Raw genomic sequence first — 21,995 nt, 5'->3', positions numbered from 1 at the left:
AAAACCGCCATAAAAAAGCCAGACTAGGGTTTGCAATTGTACATGGGGACAAAGATTGTACTTTTTGGAGAAATGTCCTCTGGTCTGATGAAACAAAAATGGAACTGTTTGGCCATAATGACCATCGTTATGTTTGGAGGAAAAAGGGGGAGCTTGCAAGCCGAAGAACACCATCCCAACTGTGAAGCACGGGGGTGGCAGCATCATGCTATGGGGGTGCTTTGCTGCAGCACAACAGTTTTCAGCTGTGCTAACATAATTGCAAAATGGTTTTCTAATGATCAATTAGCCTTTTAAAATGATAAATTAGCAAACACAACGTGCCATTGGAACACAGGACTGATGGTTGCTGATAATGGACCTCTGTATGCCTATGTAGATATTCCGTAAAAAATCTGCCATTTCCAGCTATAATAGCCATTTACAACAATGTCTACACTGTGTTTCTGATCAATTTGATGTTATTTTAATGGACAAAAACAATTTGCTTTTCTTTCGAAAACAAGGAAATTTCTAAGTGACCCCAAACTTTTGAACGGTAGTGTATGTATTTTACATGTTAGTCATTTAGCAGACGCTCTTATCCAGAGCAAATTACAGTTAGTGTGTGTATGTGTGTGTGTGTGTGTGTGTGTATATATATATATATATATATATATATATATATATATATATATATATATATATATATATATATATATATATATATATATATATATATATATATATATATATATATATATGAATGAAACATTTGCAGTGGTATTTAAATTTTTTCCACAGCTGTATACATATACGGGCCCCGTGTAGCTCAGATGGTAGAGCATGGCGCTTGCAACGCCAGGGTTGTGGGTTCGATTCCCACGGGGGGCCAGTATAAAAAAATATTAACATTTTTATATTTATATATATATAAATGTTAATATTTTTTTATACTGGCCCCCCGTGGGAATCGAACCCACAACCCTGGCGTTGCAAGCGCCATGCTCTACCATCTGAGCTACATGGGGCCCGTATATGTATACAGCTGTGGAAAAAATTTAAATACCACTGCAAATGTTTCTTAAATCAGCATCTCTACATGTATGACTTCCATTCCAGTGTCTGTTGAATTCCAACACAGGCACACCTCATTCTACTGAATTAGGTACTGATTAGGTGAGCACATGAACCAAATCTTTTTTAATGAGGAAAAGTATCAAAACCACTGCTGTGGTCATCACTATCCTCTTGCAATAGGACCAGCTGGATGGCAAAAACAGTGCTAATAGTACCTCAAAAGTAATATTAATAAAAAAATAACTATTGGCCATGCCAAAAGAGTTGAAAGTTTTGAGTGAGGAAAAGAAGGGTTCAATTCTGGCTTGACTGGCAGAGGGCTACAGTGAGCGTCAGGTTGCTTCCATCCTTAAAACTTCAAAAACTGCGGTTCATAAGAACAAGGTCAAGCAGCAGACATTGGGGACAACAAAGCTACAGACCGGCAGAGGGTGAAAACGACTCTCTACTGACCGGGATGACCGCCAACTCATTCGAATGTCACTCAACAACCGTAGGATGACATCAAGTGACCTACAAAAAGAATGGCAAACGGCAGCTGGGGTGAAGTGCACGGCGAGGACGGTTCGAAACAGGTTCCTAGGGGCAGGGCTGAAGTTGTGCAAAGCTAGAAAAAAGCCCTTCATCAATGAGAAGCAAAGAAGAGCCAGGTTGAGGTTTGCAAAAGACCATAAGGATTGGACCGTAGAGGACTGGAGTAAGGTAATCTTCTCTGATGAGTCCAATTTTCAGCTTTGCCCAACACCTGGTCGTCTAATGGTTAGACGGAGACCTGGAGAGGCCTACAAGCCACAGTATCTCTGTCATGTGAATTTCTATCTCTAATTCACCCTAAGCTTGAATCATTACCAGAGGTTGTAAGGCTCTGGTTTTAATCATCAATGATTCAAGGTCCACAACCCACAAGTATTATCTGTATATTTATTCATGGAGAGCTCTCCCGCCAAAAACACAAACATACGATTTTATACCTCCTGAACTTGACTCCTCCCACCTTTAGGTGGCTTTTCTAAACAGTTTCCGCCTTCCCCTTCACCCTTGAATGTTTAGTACCGCCCCCTCTGTTAGTGGGTTGACACTACATGATAATTCTAACATTTATACTGTATTTGGGGTGAAATCCTTTAGTCATTATTCTTAAAATCCAAATTAATCTAACAATCCACCCCTTTGACTAAATATTCCCACATTCAGGATAAATGTATTTTACAAGCATGATTAATCTCAGAGATCACATCAGAACTAATAAACATTTCATCCAATTGCGGTCTTTCAGGGTCCAAATCCTCGTCATCCACCAAGCCTGGAGGATCGTTTTTCACATTCCCCTGGTCAGAGTCCGGAGTCAGTCCATCTCTCATCATTGTTTAGATACTGCATTTCACCAACGCCTGACTCACCAATCCTCGGACACAGGGAACAAGACAACAACCACATAATACAAGAATACCCATACAAACACTGACCGCTCCTAAGATGGTGGCTGCTAGGGTTTTCCATTTACCAAATATTTCATCAAACCACCCTATCCACAATGTACTAACTTCTGAGTTCAGTTCATCCTTCACTTAGTGCAGTTAATTCTGTAAGAGCTCTGGTGACTGTCCCATCCAGTGTGGTGTTGTTAGGGATAAATGTGCAACAATGGCTTATCTTTCTATAGACACCGGCCCTTTCTGCCTGATCTAGAACCAACCTCTACTAAGTTATGAGCGGGATGGCGGATAATCGCTCAGAGATCCCCTTTACTGCATCTCTAGTCTGGTCAATAAATCGTTGTTGGTTGTAATAGATATAATTTATCCAATCCATATTTTTGTTTGTTGTCACCCACCAGAAAAATGTTGTAGTAAAACTCTCCCATATTTGATTCATAGCTTTGTATTCGTCTGGAACACCTATACCATCTATCCAAATTGGGCTATTTCCTTCCTGACTTATATTTATTTTTCTCCTAATTATTCTTCCTGTCACTGGTCTTTGATGACCAATTTTTACAGGTTGGACCAACAATACTGGTGCACAAGTACCCACCCATCCCTCTGGTAATGTCTGCCGAATGCTCCCTTTGTTAGTGCATGCCCACCACACATCAGTCAGAGGGATGGTTAGGCTCCTAATTTTTTTCCTCCCTTCCTTATCTAAATCAGTCACATTAATTATCTCCTTACAGCCATCAAAATCACCCAAGTTACGGGTGCCATTTCTATGTCTGTAACACTGGTATTCGCCAGGAGTTAAAGTGAATCTAGGTGGGCTGGCCCAGTATGTCAATTTTGCCAGCCCATCCCTGTGCAATTTGGCTCTTTTTGATTGGACCCCAGGTCTAATACACAGGGAAACATTGCCTTTGGCATTGGGGCGGTCAACATTGTCGGTCGCCCAATGGAGCATGCATAACAATTGGTCTCCCGCAAGGCCCTAGCGGTGTATTTCATCCACTTTAACCAGAGATTATCATCAGGGACCCCTCCACTTCCCCTTGGTTCCATTCTTGGAGGAGAAAATCTTTCATAGTGGACGGGTTAGTCGAATTGACTCCGTCATCCCTTGACTGATCTACTCGGTCTATTGCTGTTAGTGGATTAATGACAGTACCTGTGCTTTCCATATCTTTTGACTCCATCAAATGTAATCTTAGACAAGTATCCCATCCGTATTTGTCCGCGCAAGCCCAGTAAGTTGAATCTTACTCCCCACCCTTCTCTGACTCCTATTTTGTAGATCACTCGCCCTTGACGGTCAGTATGTCGGGTCGCTTCCCTTTTATTTCTTAATAATGGTAAGGCCATAGCGTAATTGGTGCGAGGTGGTGGTGGATCTTGACATACCACGACTATTGTCGAGACTATGATGCAGCTCAGGGTCGCCCATATTCCCAAAAACCGCCAATCCTCTCCTGTCTTGAGTCCTTCTGCTCGGTACCACCCCATACTCACACCCTAGGAACACACTACAGTGATGATAGGTCTGGGTAGGAGATCTTCGTTGACAGAGGTGACCCCCGGACCCTGTGGGCCAGTTCTGCTCGCCAACTCTGCGTGTGCTAAGCGGTGCTTGTATGTGGTCTTACCTTCTTGCAGTGGGTAACATGGACCCAGGTTCCTCTCTCTGCTATTCTAATGGCCAAGGCGGTGACCAACATAACCTGATAGGGCCCTTCCCAACAGGCCTGCTTCCAGTTTTCCTTCTAGTGACTGGATGCTCACCAGTCACCTGGTTAGATAGTGGGTCACCTTCTCCTTTAGTTCACCTGTGGGGCACTAAACCTCTGACATACGGGTATGGTTAATAAACTATCTTCACACATGTTCAGATTAATCTAACAATTTCTGACTGCATTCTCTTTTTAGACTGTATCTAAAAAAATGTTTTGTTTTTTTAAGTATTTTGTCCTCTCCTTCGTATATTATTTAATCCTACAATTAGCCTCTTCCCCCCTCTTGACACATAGTTCTTCTCATGTGTCAATATTTACCACCTACCTAACATTCCCGTAGGTAATTTATCAACCAATTGCCATGCCTTTCATTTTTGAGATTGTCTTTTGCTTCTTTATTGCTCCTCCCACTTCCTTTGTCTTTTATGGCGGCTAAATTCGACTTTCATTCAGTTCAGAATCAATTAGTAATCCAATCAATCAATCTCTTATCTTGTAAAAACACTTATGTTTAGTTCAACCTCTGTTCTACCCCGGCTCTCCCGGGCTTGACCTGAAGACTGATTGTTGGACATGACAAGTCCATATTTAGGTCACCTAAGTCTTCTGCCTAGCAACAAAGAATAAAAACCTCTATGTTCGTGATTAACCCAGTTATCTCTAATAGCCCACCAAAAAAAAAACATCATCTTTAAATCACGACCAATGTCATATCCCGCTTTATTCTCTACCATTTGGGTAACATCCCTGATATATGTATGCCTCCCTAGAGTTCCAAATGATTTTACCATGGGCCGCCATTGCCTTCCCATAGATAAGATCACTTAATTTACCCGTATGCAGTACATAATGGAGTACCCAAGCTTTACAGCAGTCTATCCTTACCAAAAAGCTCATCATTCTTCATCTAATTTATTTATTTATTTTTTCTCTAGTCCCTATCTACCTGATCCTATTGCTAAATCAATGATCTAGGCAATCGTTGTCTCGCCTTAGATTGTACATTCCTCTGATTACTGCAGCTTATTCCATTAATTTAGGTTCAAATATCCCCCAACAAACCGTTCCATCCTACAGCATAGTAAACACGTCCCATGAACTGCTGAAAATCCCCTAAATTCAACATAACAACCCTTTATAAACATCATGCTGGGTGTGTTTTTTTTATTTGAAAAACCCAATTGAAAAATAACAATCAAAGATAGTTAGGGTCAACTTAATTTGGTAGCTCCCTCTTATGACCTAAATACTGCCTAACTTCACTACTGCTCCCCCTTGCCCTGAGCAATATTCCAATGAGATAAGCTAATCTCTTTCTCCTGGTTATACATTTTGTTAACCTTCAATTACCATCCGTAATCTAAAGATGGTAGTACACACAAAACATGATACAGATATCCCCAGTCCTAACCCATCAATAATGTTTGTATCAATCTAATTCCTTATAACTAATCCATAAAACCACTCAAAATTCTTCGAGTATACAATGATTATTTAATTATTATTTAATTGATTACCCTAAATCTGCTACATGTGATCTCATTTCAAATGATCCATTATCAATTATTTGATCCACCCCCTAGTAAAATCTATCTCCTCTTCTATTCTGGAGTTCTACCTCTACCAGCTATTTCCCCTAGTGGCCATTAAATACTCAGCTCCCGTATGTTATTTTTCTTACTCTATCCTGTCTACTATTCCGCTCATGATGGATTGCATATCTCTTGACCTCGGCTAACGAAGTAGTTCCCCATCCCACTAAAGTCCTCTTAATATTCCTGCTTATTTCTGGTCTCATTCCACTAAGGAATGCTATTTTTTAGCTGCTGATGGTACGGAGTATCATTTCCCTGTCCCTGGGGAGGCTCAGGTATGCCACTTGGCTGATGGTCTCACTGTCTTCCTGTTTACATTCATGTACTTTGGAGAAGTCAGCATGTCAATGGTAAGGTTCCCTTAAATTATTACACAACTCAGTTATTTTCCCAACATATTGCCCATCATTTGCCCATGGTAGGACTACTCCATTGGCATCCCCTGAAACCCACTGCCCCTGAACAGCTGCCCAATCTTTCCCAACTAGGGTTCTGACTGCCCTCTCAATTTCCCCTGTGTTTAGCTTAAAGCTTGCTGCTAGACTCTCCAAATCCCTCCTGAACCCCTCTGTTCCTGTCTTAGGGTGCACTACACCCTCTATAGCTCTTACTACCTCTTTCTCTCTATCTAACTCTACCCTTAACCTGCCTATTTCCTCTCTACCCTTCTATCATTACTGAATCAATGATAATACATTTACATTCTAGTCACCCAGCAGACGCTCCTATCCAGAGCGACCTACAGTTAGTGAATACATATTAAAAAAAAAAAAAAAATACTGCCCCCCCCCCCCGTGGGAATCGAACCCACAACCCTGGCGTTGCAAACACCATGCTCTATCAACTGAGCTACATCCCTGCCGGCCATTTTCCCCCCTACCCTGGACGACGCTGGGCCAATTGTGCGCCGCCCATGAGTCTCCCGGTCGCGGCCGGCTGCGACAGAGCCTGGATTCGAACCAGGATCTCTAGTGGCACAGTTAGCACTGCGATGCAGTGCCTTAGACCACTGCGCCACTCAGGAGCTAATAACTGCAATAACTATCAATAATAATTATAATAACTATTACGAATTATATTGTCCTTTTTCTGATGTTATAATTGTAGTCTATTCCATCACTTTAGTTTAAAATATAAATTTATTTATAACAAATCCAGAACCCACCACAGGCTGGCGCTATTCCCCCAGCACAACAGCCAATGCCACTTGCTTCCCTGTAACGAAAATAAATTATCGTTTTAAAATTTTCCAACTATTTGTATTTTCCCGCTAACCCATTTCAGTTCGCTATTCAATCTCTTTAACAGTTCTCTCTGATTCGGCCCCAATCAATAAAACAAATGCTTGATATCGTTGATCAGCATACACTTAATGACATTCCTACCATTTGAACTATGTACTGTCTCACCTCCTCCTCCTGCTCCTTCCTACATTATGGGGGAGGCGCGGGAAACTTCCTTACAATCTACCTTCTTAGGAAATAATGTCATTCGTACTTGTAACATATTTTCATAGACCTATCTAGAATACTACTAAAGCTATCTTATGCAACTTTTAATACACGTAAAAACTCTCTCTCTCTCCACCCATTCCCTATTGAATAAGTGCGTCTTCCTAGTTACCCCATAACCACGCCTCAAATCTTTTATTCAGCATTTAACCAACCAAATACTAAGTAGTATCCGGTTATCATTCATACCCGCCGTTGAATTCCCTCCTACACACATATTTCACCTTATGCCATTCAAATGCCCAACACAACATAATAGTTCAATGCAACCCTCTATTGACCAAAGATGCAAATGTAAATATTCTCTACTTTCTCACTCATGACGTACGTCTACGTTTGAGTGCGAAAATTCATACATATGCATCGTTGGAATTTTATAGGTACCTCTCAAATAATCGCTTTGTGGTGTTTTTAGCCAATTCTTAATTGACACCAATCATTTTTTCAAACATTTTACCCGTTGAACCAAAAAATTGACTGTCCTATTCCTTTTCTTTACCCCTGCAGTCACGATGGTTAAATATTCCTTTGTTACCGTTAAAGCACGTTCGCGCTTAAAAAAAACACTCGCTGTCTCTAGCCCCTCCTTTCGCTGTTTTTTCAAATTCATTTTATATGCATCTGCCTACTAACTTTTTTACTTCGAGATGCCCAATAAATTCATACCTCTTCTCCCAAATGGATCCATAAAACATATTTCTTCGATCTCTTCCTAACATATATCTTTCATCCCCCGTTAATTCTCGGACCTCTTTAGAAGATGTATTTCCCATGGTGGAAAAATAACCCCCCCCCCCCCCTTTAGTAATAATTCCCAGAATTATTCTTCTAGGAGCTATTATTTTAGTGCGTCTCTTGAGCCAATGTATGATCTGCTTTTGTAATTAACCATTTAAAATTATTTAACCCCTAACCCAGAGTTTTTTATTTAAAACTCCGGTTTCATGAAAGGGGTCGATAACAATTTTTTCTCACGCGACCTATTTTTTTTTTTTAGCTCCTTCCTTGAAACAATTATCACGTATACTGATGGATTCTCAAGTCTCACACGTACACAACATTATACAGTCATTTGCTAAACCTATTTGTAACCTAGAGGTCGTAACTGCTCTAGTTTCATGAAACACACAGAGTTCTAGCAAATCCCCAGTCGTATACGCGACTTTTGACCTGTTTTATGTATCCATAGCACACGACAAAAATCATCCCTTTCCCTGTTTATCGTAGCACTGTACCCAGTACAGTCTCAATAAAAACTAGTTTACATTGGTGATGGCCTTTCACCCCTTGTCATTTCGGACTAGATTATTCTGGTAATAGCTATTTACCTAGGGTCAATTGCGGACCCTCCCCGTTTCGTAATAATTATTACTTCCTTTGAGATTTTGGTAACTTTTCTCTGCCCTCCACAATAATTACTATTCTCATACAAGTTCAAATCATTTCACCAAAATCCATGAATAAAAATTACTGACCTTTTCCTTGCAGTTTGGATTTAAATGCTTTTTCAAACTCGTTAACGTCTTTATCGTTCATAAGAGTAATCACCGGCCTGTTTATAACCTTAACGTCGAAGGCCAGGACTATTCTCCACGGATGCAATCACCCGGCCGCGCACGGATTCGGTGTCCTTAGAACGATAAAGACGTATTTAAGCTCCGCTCAAAGGACCAATCTGTCATATGAATTTCTATCTCTAATTCACCCTAAGCTTGAATCATTACCAGAGGTTGTAAGGCTCTGGTTTTAATCATCAATGATTCAAGGTCCACAACCCACAAGTATTATCTGTATATTTATTCATGGAGAGCTCTCCCGCCAAAAACACAAACATACGATTTTATACCTCCTGAACTTGACTCCTCCCACCTTTAGGTGGCTTTTCTAAACAGTTTCCGCCTTCCCCTTCACCCTTGAATGTTTAGTACCGCCCCCTCTGTTAGTGGGTTGACACTACATGATAATTCTAACATTTATACTGTATTTGGGGTGAAATCCTTTAGTCATTATTCTTAAAATCCAAATTAATCTAACAATCTCGCACCCACTGTGAAATTTGGTGGAGGATTTGTGATGATCTGGGGGTGCTTCAGCAAGGCTGGAATCGGGCAGATTTGTCTTTTTGTGAAGGACGCATGAATCAAGCCACATACAAGGTTGTCCTGGAAGAAAACCTGCTTCCTTTTGCTCTGACATTGTTCCCCAACTCTGAGGATTGGTTTTTCCAGCAGGACAATGCGCCATGCCACACAGCCAGGTCAATCAAGGTGTGGATGGAGGACCACCAGATCAAGACCCTGTCATGGCCAGCCCAATCTCCAGACCTGAACCCCATTGAAAACTTCTGGAGTGTGATCAAGAGGAAGATGGATGGTCACAAGCCATCAAACAAAGCCGAGCTGCTTGAATTCTTGCGCCAGGATTGGCATAAAGTCACCCAACTGGTGGAGAGCATGCCAAGACTCATGAAAGCTGTGATTGAAAATCAGGGTTATTCCACCAAATATTGATTTCTGAACTCTTCCTAAGTTAAAACATTACTATTGTGTTGTTTAAAAATGAACATTAACTTATTTTCTTTGCATTATTCGAGGTCTGACAACACTGCATCTTTTTTGTTATTTTGACCAGTTGTCATTTTCTGCAAATAAATGCTCTAAATGACAATATTTTTATGGGTGAAATGTTGTCAGTAGTTTATAGAATAAAACAAAAATGTTATTTTTACCCAAACACATACCTATAAATAGTAAAACCGGAGAAACTGATAATCTTGCAGTGGTCTCTTAATTTTTTTTGCAGCTGTATGTGTGTGTATATGTATATGTGTATGTGTATATAGTGTGTATATGTATATGTGTATATAGTGTGTGTATGTATTTGTGTATATATATACAGTGGGGAGAAAGCAGTATTTGATACACTGCCGATTTTGCAGGTTTTCCTACTTACAAAGCATGTAGAGGTCTGTAATTTTTATCATAGGTACACTTCAACTGTGAGAGACGGAATATAAAATAGAAATAGAAAATCACATTGTATGATTTTTAAGTAATTAATTTGCATTTTATTGCATGACATAAATATTTGATCACCTACCAACCAGTAAGAATTCCGGCTCTCACAGACCTGTTCGTTTTTCTTTAAGAAGCCCTCCTGTTCTCCACTCATTACCTGTATTAACTGCACCTGTATGAACTCGTTACCTGTATAAAATACACCTGTCCACACACTCAATCAAACAGACTCCAACCTCTCCACAATGGCCAAGACCAGAGAGCTGTGTAAGGACATCAGGGATAAAATTGTAGACCTGCACAAGGCTGGGATGGGCTACAGGACAATAGACAAGCAGCTTGGTGAGAAGGCAACAACTGTTGGCGCAATTATTAGAAAATGGAATAAGTTCAAGATGACGGTCAATCACCCTCAGTCTGGGGCTCCATGCAAGATCTCACCTCGTGGGGCATCAATGATCATGAGGAAGGTGAGGGATCAGCCCAGAACTACACAGCAGGACCTGGTCAATGACCTGAAGAGAGCTGGGACCACAGTCTCAAAGAATACCATTAGTAACACACTACGCCGTCATGGATTAAAATCCTGCAGCGCACGCAAGGTCCCCCTGCTCAAGCCAGCGCATGTCCAGGCCCGTCTGAATTTTGCTAATGACCATCTGGATGATCCAGAGGAGGAATGGGAGAAGGTCATGTGGTCTGATGAGACAAAAATAGAGCTTTTTGGTCTAAACTCCACTCGCCGTGTTTGGAGGAAGAAGAAGGATGAGTACAAGCCCAAGAACACCATCCCAACCGTGAAGCATAGCCAGTCTCCAGATCTCAACCCCATAGAAAATCTTTGGAGGGAGTTGAAAGTCCGTGTTGCCCAGCGACAGCCCCAAAACATTACTGCTCTAGAGGAGATCTGCATGGAGGAATGGGCCAAAATACCAGCAACAGTGTGTGAAAACCTTGTGAAGACTTACAGAAAACGTTTGACCTGTGTCATTGCCAACAAAGGGTATATAACAAATTATTGAGAAACTTTTGTTATTGACCAAATACTTATTTTCCACCATAATTTGCAAATAAATTCATAAAAAATCCTACAATGTGATTTTCTGGATTTTGTTTTCTAATGTTGTCTGTCATAGTTGACGTGTACCTATGATGAAAATTACAGTCCTCTCATCTTTTTAAGTGGGAGAACTTGCACAATTGGTGGCTGACTAAATACTTTTTTTTCCCCACTCTAACTCCACGTTGACATTATGGGATGTTGTGTGTTGGCCAGTCACAAAAACAATCTATTTAATCCATTTTAAATTCAGTCTTTAACACAACAAAATGTGGAAAAAGGCAAGGGGTTTGAATACTTTCTCAAGGCACTGTATGCAGTCAGTGAACATGGTGTACATGACGTGAATGTATATTCACAACAAGATGTTCCATCTTTTATAACAAGTGGTTCCGAGTATATAGACAAAGCAACAATGATGTTGTCCACCTGGGGAGGGGAGTGTTTCAGACAAATTCAACATTCATAGACTCACTAGTAGAATTGATTACTGTGGGAATGAGTCATCATTCATAACCCATTCACGTCCTCTACTATAAAAAGGCGCCACAGAACAAGTTATTTTGTTTAAATGCATGACATTTGGTGTCAACAGTTAGTACAAGTGGTAGACAGGATACATTGAAATTAAGATTGTCATTATCTATCATACGTCTAGTGTCGAAGTTGGGATTTTGAGAAAATATTAACATATCATTAATGTTTTCAGGGTATGTATTTTGAAATAGTACTGGATTGCATATAGTATTGTTATTTGACCTGTTCTAAATTACAAATTAATGATTCAACTTATTGTTGTTTGTGCACTACAGACATTTCTGTATCGTACTATATTTAAGCAGTAAGGCCCGAGGAGGTGTGGTATATAGCCAATATAACACGGCCAAGGGCTGTTCTTACGCACGACGCAACGCGGAGTACCTGGACACAGCCCTTAGCCGTGGTATATTGGCCATATATCACAAACCCCTGAGGTGCCTTATTGCTATTATAAACTGGTTATCAACTTAAATAAAGCAGTAAAAATAAATGTTTTGTCTTACCTGTGGTATACGGTCTGATATACCACGTCTGTCAGCCAATCAGCATTCAGGGCTCGAACCACCCAGTTTATAATTAGTCTTTGGGCACGTGGTTACATTTATTTTATTTTATACATGTTTAAGCAAATCCAATGCAAGTCAATGGAGACTGCAGAGCGAGTCATTTTACAGCGTTTTCCCTCTATCAGATCTTAAACATGTTCAGATCTTAATAATCTTGCCGTCTTGAATTGGATTTGCTTATGCTGTATAATGTACTCTAGGAGTGGGTCAGTGTGTGTGAACATGTTCAAGATCTGAAAAAGAGAACGCTGTAAAATGACTCTTTCCAGTCTCCATTGACTTGCATTGTATTTTCTTATACTGCATATACTCTACGGGTGTGTGTGTGTGTGTGGATTTCTTTAGATATTGTTGTCACAATAACACTACATGACCAAAAGTATGTGGACACCTTCTCGTCAAAAATCTAATTCCAAAATCATGGGCATTAATATGGAGTTGGTCCCCCTTTGCTGCTATAACAGCCTCCACACTTCTTGGAAGGCTTTCCACTAGATGTTGAAACATTGCTGTGGGGACTTGGTTCAATTCAGCCACAATAACATTAGTGATGTTGGCCGATTAGGCCTGTCTCGCATTCGGCGTTCCAATTCATCCCAAGGGTGTACGATGGGGTTGTGGTCAGGGCTCTGTGCAGGCCGTTCAAGTTCTTCCACACCGATCTCGACAAACCATTTCTGTATGGACCTCGCTTTGTGCCCAGGGGCATTGTCATGCTGAATCAGGAAAGGGCCTTCCCCAAACTGTTGCCACAAAGTTGGAAGCACAGAATTGTCTAGAATGTAATTGTATGCTGTAGCGTTAAGCTTTCCCTTGACTGGAACTAAGGAGCCTAGTCCGAACCATGAAAAACAACCCCAGACCATTATTCCTCATCCACCAAACTTTACAGTTGGCACTGCATTCGGGCAGGTAGCCTTCTCCTGGCATCCGTCAAACCCAGATTTGTCCGTCGGACTGCCAGATGGTGAAGCGTAATTTTAAATTGAATCCAATCAAATTTTATTGGTCGCATACACACATTTAGAAGATGTTATTGCGGGTGTAGCGAAATGCTTGTGTTCCTAACTCCAACAGTGCAGTAGTATCTAACAATTCACAACAATACACACAAATGTAAAAGAAAGGAATTAAGAAATATATAAATATTAGGACGAGCAATGTCGGAGTGGCATTGACTAGAATACAGTGCATTTGGAAAGTATTCAGACCCTTCGACTTTTTCCACATTTTGTTACGTTACAGCCTTATTCTAAAATTGATTACATAGTTTTTCCCCTCGTCAATCTACACACAACACCCCATAATGACAAAGCAAAAACTGGTTTTTATAAATTTTTGCAAATGTATTAAAAATAAAAAGACTGTAATATTACATTTACATAAGTATTCAGACACTTTACTCAGTACTTTGTTAAAGCACCTTTGGCAGTGATTACAGCCTTGAGTCTTCTTGGGTATGACGCTACAAGCTTGGCACACCTGTATTTGGGGAGTTTCTCCTGTTCTTCTCTGCAGATCCTCTCAAGATCTGTCAGGTTGGATGGGGAGCGTCGCTGCACAGCTATTTTCAGGTCTCTCCAGAGATGTTTGATCGGGTTCAAGTCCGGGCTCTGGCTGGGCCACTCAAGGACATTCAGAGACTTGTCCTGAAAGCCACTCCTGCGTTGTCCTGTTGGAAGGTGAACCTTCACCCCAGTCTGAGGTCCTGAGCGCTCTGGAGCAGGTTTTCATCAAGGATCTCTCTGTACTTTGCTTCGTTCATCTTTCCCTCGATCCTGACTACTCCCAGTCCCTGCCGCTGAAAAACATCCCCACAGCATGATGCTGCCACCACCATGCTTCACCGTAGGGATGGTGCCAGGTTTCCTTCAGACGTGACGCTTGGCATTCAGGCCAAAGAGTTCTATTTTGGTTTCATCAGACCAGAGAATCTTGTTTCTCATGGTCAGAGTCCTTTATTTGCCTTTTGGCAAACTCCAAGCGGGCTGTCGTGCCATTTTACTGAGGAGTGGTTTCCGTCTGGCCACTCTACCATAAAGGCCTGATTTGGTGGAGTGCTGTAGATATGGCTGTTCTTCTGGAAGGTTCTCCCATCTCCACAGAGGAACTCTGGAGCTCTGTCAGAGTGACCATTGGGTTCAGCTCTAGGAAGTCTTGGTTGTTTCAAACGTCTTCCATTTAAAAATGATGGAGGCCACTTTGTTCTTGGGGACCTTCAATGCTGCAGAAATTTTTTGGTACCCTTCCCCTGATTTGTTCCTCGACACAATCCTGTCTCGGAGCTCTACGGAGAATTCCTTCAACCTCATGGCTTGGTTTTTGCTCTGACATGCACTGTCAACTATTGGACTTTATATAGACAGGTGTGTGCCTTTTCCAAATAATGTCCACTCAATTGAATTTACTAGATTTTAGTCATTTAGCAGACGCTCTTATCCAGAGCGACTTACACTTAGTGAGTGCATACATTTTCATACTGGCCCCCCGTGGGAGTCGAACCCACAACCCTGGCGTTGCAAAAGCCATGCTCTACCAACTGAGCTACACGGGGCTACAGGTGGACTGGATGATCAATGGATGCTAAATGACTTTTAGTCATTCTGCTAAATGACTAAAATCTAAATCTAAATCTAATGGAAACAGGATGCACCTGAGCTCAATTTGGAGTCTCATAGCAAAGGTTCTGAATACTTATGTAAATAAGGTATTTTTGTTTTATTAATACATTTGCACAAAAAATAAAGTTATGGGGTATTATGTGTAGATTGATTAATAAAAAAAAATCCAGTTTAGAATAAGGCTGTGATGTAACAAAATAAGGAAAAAGTCAAGGGGTCTGAATACTTTCCCAATGCACTGTATATACCACAATTATTAAGATCTGATCATTTGAACATGTTTTTCAAATGACTTGATTCATGAAGTGTCAAAAAAACAGTAACCCCAAGCTCTATTTTAACAAACCTAACGCAATGATAAATCTTAGCGCTGGTGGTAGGGTTAGGTCAGTCGGTGTCAGAAATATTTGTGCTATTTTCACTGCGGGAATTATGAGTGCAATAGCTGCGGGTGGCACAAAAGGGCTGGGTTTTGATAAATAAATGATGGCTATGACATGGGCTTGGCCACTCACTGGCCAATCAACGTGCTTAATACTGCATGCCGTTGTCTCAAGGTCTGTAGATTACATAATTACAAATAATTTGTAGACTGCAAATTGACTGCAAGAAGCCCAAACAAATGTTTGACTAAAACACAATCATTTCAAACCTTGCTTACGTTTGTATATTATCACGTCATGTCTCTCTATTATGCATGGGAACAGATTTCTTAAATTAAAATCACTTAGAGCTGATTTCCCTGAGTTTTTTTTTTACGGTCTATTGTCCAACAATGAACACTCCCCCCCCCCCCTTACTGGCATCTGTGAATTCAATGTCAATTGCGCTGCTTTCGTGTGTCTCGTTTACCGCGTGCAGCGGAGGGAAAGTTTACAGACACATGCCACAGTCCTAGCTAGGCTACTAAAATGTTGCAGTCTGGTTTCGGTTTTTAAATCTTGACAAATTAATAACCAAAAAACAAAACCTGCAACAAAACACCACGCAAAGGAGAAACATGTAGGCCTATGACAACATTTGAGCAGTAGCCTAGGCTGGCTGCTCAACTACTAGACATTTTGAGTGCTCCATACAGCAATGGTGCGTTCCATTTACATTTACGTCATTTAGCAGACGCTCTTATCCAGAGGGACTTACAAATAGGTGCATTCACCCTATAGCCAGTGGGATAACCACTTTACAATATCTTTTTTTTTTTTGGGGGGGGGGGGGGTAGAAGGATTACTTTATCCTATCCCAGGTATTCCTTAAAGAGGTGGGGTTTCAAATGTCTCCGGAAGGTGGTGAGTGACTCCGCTGTCCTGGCGTCGTGAGGGAGCTTGTTCCACCATTGGGGTGCCAGAGCAGCGAACAGTTTTGACTGGGCTGAGCGGGAACTATGGTTCCGCAGAGGAAGGGGAGCCAGCAGGCCAGAGGTGGATGAACGCAATGCCCTCGTTTGGGTGTAGGGACTGATCAGAGCCTGAAGGTACAGAGGTGCCGATCCCCTCACAGCTCCGTAGGCAAGCACCATGGTCTTGTAACAGATGCGAGCTTCAACTGGAAGCCAGTGGATTGTGCGGAGGAGCGGGGTGACGTGAGAGAACTTGGGAAGGTTGAACACCAGACGGGCTGCGGCATTCTGGATGAGTTGTAGGGGTTTAATGGCACAGGCAGGGAGCCCAGCCAACAGCGAGTTGCAGTAATCCAGACGGGAGATGACAAGTGCCTGGATTAGGACCTGTGCCGCTTCCTGTGTAAGGCAGGGTCGTACTCTCCGAATGTTGTAGAGCATGAACCTGCAGGATCGGGTCACCGCCTTGATGTTAGCGGAGAACGACAGGGTGTTGTCCAGGGTCACGCCAAGGCTCTTCGCACTCTGGGAGGAGGACACAACGGAGTTGTCAACCGTGATGGCGAGATCATGGAACGGGCAGTCCTTCCCCGGGAGGAAGAGCAGCTCCGTCTTGCCAAGGTTCCACCACACCGGTGAGCCATGCAGTGCAAAAAAATGAAAAACATGTTTTAGGTTTAAATGTTACAACAACCTAGCTACGTTTTTGTTATTTACATACTTTTTGATTAGGGTCACAGCATATTATGGCCAGTTTGGGTCCACGTTTCATTGTAAGGAAAAAAACAACCGAATAGGCTATGTCTGGCCCACAAATGTGTTTTGTTATATTTTTTTATATGGACCTTGCGCTATATGGACCTTGCGACCTTGAGTTTGACACCCCAGCTATAAGGGCTTGTTTTTTTTAAATCAAATGAAACAGAAAACCAAGCAATGGTTACAGGAAAATAACTGAAATGTTTCTAAATACGAGTGTCACCGGATTATCTCACTTTCGTTCCATGATGGGTATATAGCCTACATGGAGGGGTTTTTACGCACATCCAAAATAATAACAGGAGCTGGCCAGAATAGTGTTAGCATACATAGATGACAAGGGGATGTCTGCTCACTGTTTTGGTGCTCTAAAATGTGATTATTTTAATAAAGCTTTGGTGATTAAGATTTATTTCAAAGAGGTCTCATGAGCCAAACCCTTATCGATAGTCTTGACTACTTGGTGAATGCATTGGGCAGGACAAAAACAACTGCAGTCATTGAGAGGAGGGGAGGCTATGCTTGTTTCTTTATCAAATGAAACGAAATGGGGGAAAAAACTTTTGTTTCTAACTAAATGTGAGGTTTACGTGCACAAAAAGCACATCTCTCTTGTTCAATGTGCATATGGTCACTGTGCGTCATGGCTGGATAGGGTGCACTTCCTTTGTCAAAATCCATGCCATAACCAACCACGTTACCGGTAAGGCCATCTTTCGGTTGGTCTTAAATATCCCCACCAGCGCATACTGAATTTGGCATATTGTTTTTAAGGGCACACCTCAGAGTGTTTGAATCATTCCTGGACCCTCTCCCCTATAGTTGATCTCCATGAGCTATCAAAGCCTGTGCGCAGTACTTACAGTACTTATTTGGACTCAAAGCATTCAGGTAAATGGCTCAATCCTGTATTTGTGACGAAGGTTTTGATCACAGGTGTAAACAGATCTCCATCTCCAGCCATATCAGTCCGTGTTGCATATATTCAGGATTCCCATTGTCGCAGGATCTGTTTAGAATAACCTGGCTGGCTGTGTGTTAGCCTGGCTGGCTGGCTGTGCGTTAGCCTGGCTGGCTGGCTGTGCGTTAGCCTGGCTGGCTGGCTGTGCGTTAGCCTGGCTGGCTGGCTGTGCGTTAGCCTGGCTGGCTGGCTGTGCGTTAGCCTGGCTGGCTGGCTGTGCGTTAGCCTGGCTGGCTGGCTGTGCGTTAGCCTGGCTGGCTGGCTGTGCGTTAGCCTGGCTGGCTGTGTTATTGTGGGTCATGATGACTCGTCATAAGAAGGGAATAGACAGAGCAAATCGTTTCCCATTAGTTTGGTGTTAACCTTTTGTACCGGTGTATGAATATGGAGGGGGGGATAGAACCGCATGCCCCTGTGTGCTCATGCCTCCAATAGGAACATGTAAGTGAAGCACACGCTGCAGTGCACTGTGGAACGCCATTTTCCCGGTAACCGTAGAATGCATTGTACTTCCTGTCCTTCCCGGTCTCCCCCTCCCATAGACAATTCTAGAAAACAGTGCTGATGCATTCATCTTGCCAGAAGATAAGTCTGTGTGTACAAAAAAGAAAAACGAGCAAAATATGGCGATGAAATATTTGATTAAGTCAGACAATCCGGCAATTCCAGTTTCAAGGATAAGAGCTACATTGTTTAGTTACGGAAGAGAATAATGATATTGTCCAATGTGCTGCAAGATTCCAGCCTTGGTTTGTTGTAATGCTGATTCCATAATATTTTGGTACCAATGGAAGACTGTCTTTACATCTCTGCCATCAAATCTGGACTGAATTTCACGTTGGGAGAAACAGGTTGCTATTGCCACAGTTTCTCATCTGGTAAAATAAAAGCAGATGAGGCCCTCTGTGTGTGATGTGATGATGGGTGAGGGCACCCTGTCAATCTGCATGTTTGGCTCAAAACATGTACTGTGTGTGTGTGTTTCCAGAGGGCTCACTGCTGAGGACCAGATTGCCCTGCTGAAGTCAAGTGCCATCGAGATAATTATGCTGCGTTCCAACCAGTCCTTCAACCTAGAGGACATGTCCTGGAGCTGTGGTGGTGGCCCTGACTTCAAGTACTGCGTCAAAGACGTCACCAAGGGTGAAAAACGTGTACACACTCTACACACTGTACATAAACTGCCCTCCGTATTTATTTGGACAGTAAAGCTAAAATGTTTAAATTTGGCTCCATACTCCAGCATTTTGGGTTAGAGATGAAATGTTTTATATGAAGAAACTGTGCAGAATGTCACCTTGTATTTTAGGGTATTTTCATATCTGTTTTACCGTTTAGAAATGAAAGCACTATGTATCTAGTCCCCCAATTTGAAGAATTCGTAAGTATTTGAACAAATTCACTTATAGCGTATTAAATTAGTTAAAAGTTTGGTATTTGGTCCCATATTCCTAGCACGCAATGATTACATCAAGCTTGTGACTCTGCAAACTTGTTGGATGCATATGCTGTTCGTTTTGGTTGTGACCAATAGAAATGAATGATAAATAATGAGTTGTCATTTTGGAGTGACTTTTATTACAAATAAGAATAGAAGATGTTTCTGAACACTTCTACATTAAAGTTGCACTATGCAGAAATTGCTAAACTTCATGATTATTCCTAATCATGGCAGCATCCACATTAATGTAGAAGTGTTCAGAAACATAGTCTATTGAATTTTTAAATAAAAGTGACTCCAAAATGACACAATACATTATTCACCATTCAGTTCCTATTGGGAAAAACATAATACAACCAAATCAAACTGCAAATGCATTCAAGTTTGTAGCGTCACAAGCTTGATGTAGTAGTCATTGTGTGCTAGGAATATGGGACCAAATACTACACATTTGACTACTTTAACACACTATAAGTGAATTTGTCCAAATTCTTATGACTTCTTCAAATGGGGGCACTAGATATATAAAGTGCTTTCATCGCAAATCCAAAATGCTGGAGTATCGAGACAAATGTAAACATTTTAGCTTCACTGTTCAAATAAACATGGAGGGCAGTGTCAAACCACATGAGCACACACTTACCCACTGTTCGCCCCTCTTTGTAGCGGGTCACACTCTGGACCTGTTGGAGCCGCTGGTGAAGTTCCAGGTGGGCCTGAAGAAACTCAAGCTCCATGAGGAGGAACACGTGCTGCTCATGGCCATCTGCCTGCTGTCTCCTGGTATCTACCCGCTTACTGTCATGTGTGCTTGTTAGTGTGCTTTGCATGCTTTTGTACATGTATGCCTTGTGTGTGTTTGTGCGCGCATGTGCAGCGTGTTTGGTTCTGTTTGTATGGCATTTTTTGTGTGCATTCCCCTCTCTCCACCCCTCCTTTTAAGGGCCTCTCTCTCCTCCCTCCTCCCCTCCCTGTAGATCGTCCGGGGGTGCAGGACCACGCTAAGATCGAGGTTCTCCAGGACCGTCTGTCGGAGGTGCTCCAGGCCTACATCAGGGTGAACCACCCAGGAGGACGGCTGCTCTACGCCAGGATGATCCAGAAGCTGGCCGACCTGCGCAGCCTCAACGAGGAGCACTCCAAGCAGTACCGCTCGCTGTCCTTCCAGCCCGAGCACAGCATGCAGCTCACCCCGCTGGTGCTGGAGGTGTTTGGGAGCGAGGTGTCATAGCAGCCCCTCCGACCCCCCTCCCCATGAGGAACCACCTAGATGGAGTTGAGTTGCTGGATGGAGGGTTCAGGGATGGAAGGATCTCTGAGGGGGGATAGCCGAATGGACCTGATAGTCACACTGTCAAAGAGAAGGTTTTGGGGGGTTAATTAGGGGATTATGGGTGAAGAGAGGAGGGAGGGGCTTTGATAAGGTTGGAATTTCCCGTTGATAAGAAAAAGGGAATTTCAAATAGAATGTATTTATATGTGTGTATATATATATATATATATATATATATATATATATATATATATATATATATATATATATATATATATATATATATATATATATATATATATATATAATACATATAAGCTAATATCTATATTTAAAAAAGAAAAAGGTTGTTTCGATTAAAACAAATGGATGAGTAATCTTCTGTATATTATAGGCTATGTAGGCCCTATTTGTGTGCATATGAATGTGTGTATGTGTTGACATGGGGTGTTTCAAATGTAAAACATGTAATGCATGCACACAAGCATACACGCACAGACACACCCTGAGTAGAGTGTGAGGGGCCTTCTATTTTTGATGTTTGTATATTGAATGACCACGAGGGTGTTGCGCACAGGCTCTGACTGAGTGTTTAGTAGTAGGACTGACATCTGTGTTTAAGTCACAATTAATGGATCGGTTAAAGTGTAGGCTACACACAGGATATGTGTGGAAAATCTGGTAACTATTTGGATCTGTTGCCCCCTTCAACATTTATTTTATTTTTTAAAAGCTCTTGCCTTCATAAGAGGAAAGAGCAACATGGTTTTAGTTCATTTTAATTCTGCATAATTGGCTAGCTAAAATAAGATTAGCTAAACTAACCTAGTAAGGTGACTAACGGCCGTCCCTCGGGGAGAAGTTAGCCTGATTATTGTTCAGTGTACAATGTACACTTTACTTAATATGTACGCAAGCCTACAATCAAGGGGGATGTTAAAAAAAAAACGGTTGGCCTCTTCAGTCAAACCTGTCTGTCAGGATGTAATGATTACTGTTGTAATTACTAAAACTTTTAAATCAAATCTGAAGATGCTTTTAAGGCTAGATCAAATTCTAATCCCGGTAAAATACAATCACAAATTCGCCCCCACCA

At 41.7% G+C, this 21,995-nt stretch overlaps 1 protein-coding gene across 4 annotated transcripts in view; it reads left to right on the top strand.

Moving 5' to 3' along the window:
- LOC311147482 (vitamin D3 receptor A) overlaps window positions 1-21,144 on the top strand; it is a 95,160-nt gene extending 74,016 nt beyond the window's left edge. For all 4 annotated transcript variants that reach the window (XM_084184206.1, XM_084184208.1, XM_084184207.1 and 1 more), the window contains 3 exons: window positions 19,174-19,328; window positions 20,293-20,409; window positions 20,604-21,144. In XM_084184206.1, coding sequence (XP_084040332.1) covers window positions 19,174-19,328; window positions 20,293-20,409; window positions 20,604-20,857 — 526 coding nt within the window. In that variant the 3' untranslated portion in view covers window positions 20,858-21,144. The remainder of the gene's footprint in view (window positions 1-19,173; window positions 19,329-20,292; window positions 20,410-20,603) is intronic.
- The last annotated feature ends 851 nt before the right edge of the window (window positions 21,145-21,995 follow it).

This window comes from Coregonus lavaretus (assembly GCF_964263955.1).
Source record: "Coregonus lavaretus genome assembly, chromosome: 20".
Taxonomy (NCBI): Eukaryota; Metazoa; Chordata; class Actinopteri; order Salmoniformes; family Salmonidae; genus Coregonus; species Coregonus lavaretus.
The sequence above is the reverse complement of the archived record's forward strand: the minus strand, read 5'-3'. Positions and strand labels throughout refer to the sequence as shown.